This window comes from Atta cephalotes, assembly GCF_000143395.1.
Source record: "Atta cephalotes unplaced genomic scaffold scaffold00058, whole genome shotgun sequence".
Lineage (NCBI taxonomy): Eukaryota > Metazoa > Arthropoda > Insecta > Hymenoptera > Formicidae > Atta > Atta cephalotes.
The window spans coordinates 1,297,253-1,303,132 of NW_012130122.1; the positions used below are offsets into that span (position 1 = coordinate 1,297,253).

At 25.4% G+C, this 5,880-nt stretch overlaps 3 protein-coding genes across 3 annotated transcripts in view; all 3 read left to right on the top strand.

The window, feature by feature from the left end:
* LOC105623533 (odorant receptor 43a-like) overlaps positions 1-1,118 on the top strand; it is a 2,079-nt gene extending 961 nt beyond the window's left edge. Inside the window, exon 3 of the mRNA XM_012204925.1 lies at positions 1,065-1,118. Within this exon, the coding sequence (XP_012060315.1) occupies positions 1,065-1,118 (54 nt within the window). The remainder of the gene's footprint in view (positions 1-1,064) is intronic.
* A 1,121-nt stretch (positions 1,119-2,239) lies between these two features.
* On the top strand, positions 2,240-4,405 carry LOC105623487. Its single transcript, XM_012204882.1, has 3 exons — positions 2,240-2,270; positions 2,474-2,740; positions 3,918-4,405. Exons 1-3 carry the CDS (start codon positions 2,240-2,242, stop codon positions 4,403-4,405), a joined length of 786 nt encoding a protein of 261 aa, XP_012060272.1.
* An 877-nt stretch (positions 4,406-5,282) lies between these two features.
* LOC105623488 (odorant receptor 22c-like) overlaps positions 5,283-5,880 on the top strand; it is a 2,155-nt gene continuing 1,557 nt past the window's right edge. Inside the window, exons 1-2 of the mRNA XM_012204883.1 lie at positions 5,283-5,330; positions 5,561-5,716. Of these exons, the coding sequence (XP_012060273.1) occupies positions 5,283-5,330; positions 5,561-5,716 (204 nt within the window). The remainder of the gene's footprint in view (positions 5,331-5,560; positions 5,717-5,880) is intronic.

Genomic DNA, 5,880 nt, shown 5'->3' on the forward strand with positions numbered 1-5,880 from the left:
GTTATATTAGTAGTTGTTACTTACGTTCTTATCGTCTACTCTCTCTCTCNNTCTCTCTCTACGTCGTCGTGTCGTCGTCGTCGTGTCGTCGTGTGTGTGTGTGTGTGTGTGTGTGTGTGTGTGTGTGTGTGTGTGTGTGTGTGTGTGTGTGTGTGTGTGTGTGTGTGTGTGTGTGTGTGTGTGTGTGTGTGTGTGTGTGTGTGTGTGTGTGTGTGTGTGTGTGTGTGTGTGTGTGTATATAATATATACACATACGCATATTTATACAATACTATATACTTATATATGCAGCTGGATTGTTAATATTAAATGTAGCCTGTTTATAAGCAAATAAAGTCAACTAAAGTAAGACAAAAAGATTTGTATCATTTTTCAATTTTTGCAATAGTTGACAAAAAATTCATCACTTAATCTTCGAATAATCCGTTCTGTCTACCGCTAAATATAAACGCGTGGCGACAGCAACATACAACCCAACATTGTAAATTGCTAAGCACGCGGGTAGTTAATACAAGTAGCAATGGAAACGTATAAGCGACGAAAGAAAATAAGGTTTGTTCGCATCCAACATACTCCAACATGCTCCTACTTCCTTCAATCAGCTTCTGTTCATTGTGCTCATTAGAAAACGTGCTCATTAGAATGAGTAGGAGCTATGATAGAAACATGTTGAAGTATGCGAACAAACCTTACATTTTCGTGCTGAGTAGTCGTATTTCGCTACACGCTTGCATTCGGTGATAGGACGAATACATTCATTTGATGATTATTAGTAATCAATTTTCCGTTAATTAAAATTTGCAAATTTCAAAATGATATAAACCAGATTACAGATTATAGCTGCAATATTTATGTTATATTTATGTTATTATAACATAAATTAAATAACGATTCATGCAATGATTATCACACATTTATATAAGATTAAATTAAAAAAATAACAATACAAATTTATAATAATACAAATTAAAATCATCAATCAATACCTTGATTTTTACATATACATAAAGTTGATATTGGTGTATATTAAAATGTCAGGAAATAATAATAATAATTAATTTTAGATATTAAAATCATCGATCGGCTATATATCATTCCTATTAACAAAACATGGCTGAAGATGATATATTAATATTCAACACTACATAAGTGTAAAAATATAGATTCATGATTACAGTTTACATAGTTACAAGTAAAGAATTTTCTACCTTACTTAGAAAATACCTAGAAATTTATTGTTATCATATTTAAAAAATAAAATTATGTTTTGTCTATTATATAATTGTTGTTTATTATAAATAATATGTCATTAAGCATTTTGAAATATGATGAATTCATTGCATAGGAATAATTCAATAGTGATTAGGTTCTTATGCATTACATTTAAGAGAAAACTAGGAATTTGTAGTAAAAAATTATAAAATAAATTTCTCTTTAATGCTTGGTTTTGAATTAGATTATACGTAATAATAACGTTTCATCAATTTTTAGTACTATCATGTTTTATCAAATCAACGTGATAAGATGATGTAATTAGTGCATTTATGTTTTATTATCCCTTACTTCAATCCTAAGAAAAGAATTGATTGGCTGTCTTTATCTTCGATAAACAGAAAAATATCAGATCAAATTGGTTATCTCATTACAAGAATGTTGCCAGAACATAAAAAATGATATACGTTATAAAATTGTAGTTTTAAGGCACCAAAATTTTATCATTGAAAATACAATTGTGAAGTACGAATTATACTTATAGTCTAAATAAAATTACATTCGCTCACGTTTCCTGTAACAATCAATGTGTCCTTGAAAAAGATATTTGAAAATATGCATAATACAATTTAATATCTCTTTTCTTTAGTACAATTTTAGTGGCTATAGAAAGTCGTATTAAAAATGCAATAGTGTTATTTCTCGTTTCGCAGTAGACGCATACATAATGGAGCGATAATCAATACGAAAAAAATTTTTCAAGTAAGTCACGTCATGCGAATTATTTTTTGTCTCATATTTTATTAGATCAGACATAAATGCTTTTTATAACTGAAACGTTTATAAATTTATTAACGTTTTTATAACTGAAACGTTTATAAATTTTTTTCGCAATATCAGCTATAATTATGGATAGCATTCTTAATATTTAATACCGTGCAATTCGCATTTATATGAAGAGCATGTGTGGTGATCATTCTACATCGTACCGAAGAAACGAAATTTTCTTCATATTATAGTTTTCGATATGGACATTACAAAATCTCAAGGATACAGAGGTACTAATTTCATGTGCTACAGTTATTCATGTTTAATATGTATAGTAAAGAAATTTATATATAATTTTGTATTGTAAATCCATTCTTGAAATATTTTGTTATCATTAATTTTTGTTCCGTAAAACATATAATATTAATTTATATGCTAGTTTGCAAGAGTGTTTTATTCCAATCGCTGATATCATAATATAAAAACTTATTAGATTTCATGTGGGCAGTTAATCCTCATCGTATAGGATTTGAAATGGGCTTGTGGCCTAAACTCAAGAAATGTACTGAAAAAAGCTTGTTATCAAAAATTTGGGTTGGCATCATTTTCATTTTACTAATATTTGTTATTATTGTTCCGATGATATATGCAATTATACAAGTTTGGGGCAATATGACATTTGTAATAAGCAATTTACAGACAACGTTACCATTTCTAATAGCATCACTGAAATACGCTATCATACGACGCAAACAAACAGGTGTATATCCAGAATTATAAAAAATAAAGTGTTTAGTATTATATTTCGTTGCTTTGTTAAATTGTTTTATGATAATTGTGAAATGAAAATGAAATAATTATAATTACAAATATATTTTGGATTATAAAAAATCCAAAAATTATGATTTATTCTTATATATACTAATTATATATATTAATCAACGTATATAGTAATAAATCATATGTATAATGACATATGTATAACTTCTTTGCTGCTGTAGATTAACCCGGTAACTCATGTATAAATATACATAAATATTTATAAATATTCATAAACATATATAATTAGGTATGAAATATATCTATACCCAGACTATATACAATATTTATAGAATATTTAGAAAATATTCTATATTTGTAAAATTTATTTTTTATTTTTTTAAAAATATTTTTGTAAACTTAGATTATACAGCTCATAAATATTTATTATAAAATTTATTATAAAAATTATGAAAAATTTATCGTATATATCACAGTAAATGTTATGAAAATATTTTAATAAGACATTATATCTAAGGAAAAAATATTAACTAAAAATGTGTATCTATGGTTAGCATAAATATTAAATAAAACATTTAGTCTATATTTTAATAACGGTTTTGAATATAACTTATATAAAATAAGTTATATTTATATAAAATATTTACATAATATTTTTTAAAAAATGAACAATAATAAATATTTATGAATATTTATTATTTATGAATATTTATTATAAGTATTTATAAATATTTATAAACATTTATGAATATTTATTATAAATATAAATATTCTGTGCTATCTGAGTATATGTTCATACATCCTTCTTTTGTAAAATTACTGTTTAGTGTAATAAAATATTAATAATAATATTTTTAATAATAATATTTTTATTATACTAATAATAATTTATTATATTAATAATAAAAGGATGTATAGTGAACATATATGGATACATATTTCATATACTGAGGGAAAAAAGATTCTGAATAACTTGGAAAATATAAATTTTATAGAAAAATGTTTCAGATAGAAGTTGTAAATTATAAAAGATTTTTAGTATATATTCATGCATGATAAATTTTTTCTGAAAAATAGCAACATATATCCGAATAATTCACTATTTTAACGTCTTTAGTAATGTTTATGTCTTACTTAAAGTTATTTATATTTTTAAGCTGTCTTGTCAATTGTAAACATGATGGCGGATGATTGGATAGCATTCAAGCAAAATAGAGAAAGAAATGTGATGATAAAACGAGCACAAACAGCACGATTAATTACGATAATTGGACATGTTTGTGTAGTAATAGCGTTTTTCACATCGATTATTCTACCTTGGTTTAGCATTTCAGTAGTGTACGTAGCGAATCTTACAGATGTGCGCAAACCGTTACCGTTGAAGACTTATCATTTCTGCAGTACAGATAAAAGTCCGCAATTTGAGTTAATATTTTTTATTCAGACTGTAACGATGTTGTTGGCAGCTACAATTTATATGTCTGTAGATACCTTTCTAGTTGTAATGGTTCTTCATATTTGTGGCCAGTTGGAAAACTTTAGATGCCGATTAATTGATTTGATTTCATGTAAAAATTTTAATGAAGTTTTAAACAACATTATAGAAACCCATTTACGTCTTATCAAGTATGAATTTTTATTATGACAATAGAATGTTTAACATTAATTAGAATTAATTTAGAAATATTATTGAAAAATTTTTTTCAAATCTATCTTAAACTTTAAATATTAAAATTTTTTATCTACATTTATATTTATTATAGAAAATTAAAATATGGATTAGCTTTAATATGTGTGGAATCAGATATAAATTTTCTCTTTCTTTCTTAACTCAGTGATCATATTCATTGAAAACTTTATTACATTTTATTCTCAGACAAATCAGCTGTAAAACTTGTTCATCAAAAATATTCTTATTAGCATATATAATGTAATAATTACATTAATTTTTATGCATTATTATTAGAAAAATTTAGGAATATGTTAAACGAATGAACGATAATTTATTTTATGTTTAGATATATTATTAGATTCATGTTTAAAATATTATGTTATGGGCAAAGTCCACAAATGAGGACAATGCTGACATTGTATAGCAGTCAATTCGGGCAATGTCGACATTGTCCACTTACGAATTTTGACCATACTATATATATTTTTGAATTATATATGTATACACACATATATGTATGTAGTATGTAGTTTTATTGATTTAATACAATAATTATTTAATATTCTTTTAAATATTTGTTTTCTTGTAGATTTGCCGACAATATCGAAAATACATACTCTTTAATGATGATAGTATTGGTATTTCATTTTATTATTGTACTTTGCCTAAGTGGGTTTTCATTTACTATTGTAAGATTCGATAAAACACAAATGTGAGAAAATATTTTGTAGCAGGCATAGTACGCTTTCTTTGTTTCTGTGTAATATTTCAGATATTAACTGAGAAAAATATAAATAAGGCTGATATCGCACAAGGATACTTTTCATTATTACTTCTTATTATCGTTTTGATGAATACTTTTCTATATTGTGGGGCAGGAGAACTTGTAGCAGAACAAGTAAGTTACAATAATATTATATATAAATAATATTGTATATAAATAAGGTTATTATATTATTATACTGATATTATATCGTTATATTACTAATATTATGCTATTATACTAATACTTTTATTATTATTATTTATTATTATTATATTACTATACTATTATACTAATACTTTTTGAAATAATTCTCATTGAAATATCATGGATATTAATATATTTGTTTATATACATTTGTTAAGTGCAATGCAGTATATCGTGCAATGTGTGATCTGGAGTGGTACGAATTAGAATCAAGTAAGGCAAGAAGTCTTATTTTGTTAATGATGCGAGCTAAATATCCTTTTTATTATTACTGCAGGAAATATTTTCCATTAACAATGACTACTTTTTGCAGCGTAAGATTATTTATACAATTCTGTCGTTTTAATTATATTCCTTTGCTGTTTAATGAAATATGTTTTACATTCTATGCAACTTATCTCCCTTCCCCGCCCCCCCCCTCTCTCTCTCTCTCTCTCTCTCTACTCTACTACTACGTACTTCGTTACTACTTACTCTA

Bases quoted from the DNA above. Each gene is read 5' to 3' on its own strand.
- LOC105623487 (XM_012204882.1), top strand. From the start codon at position 2,240: ATGGACATTACAAAATCTCAAGGATACAGAG. The intron at 2,271-2,473 runs GTACTAATTTCA...AAAACTTATTAG, and splicing joins AAAATCTCAAGGATACAGAG to ATTTCATGTGGGCAGTTAAT. The intron at 2,741-3,917 runs GTGTATATCCAG...TATATTTTTAAG, and splicing joins CATACGACGCAAACAAACAG to CTGTCTTGTCAATTGTAAAC.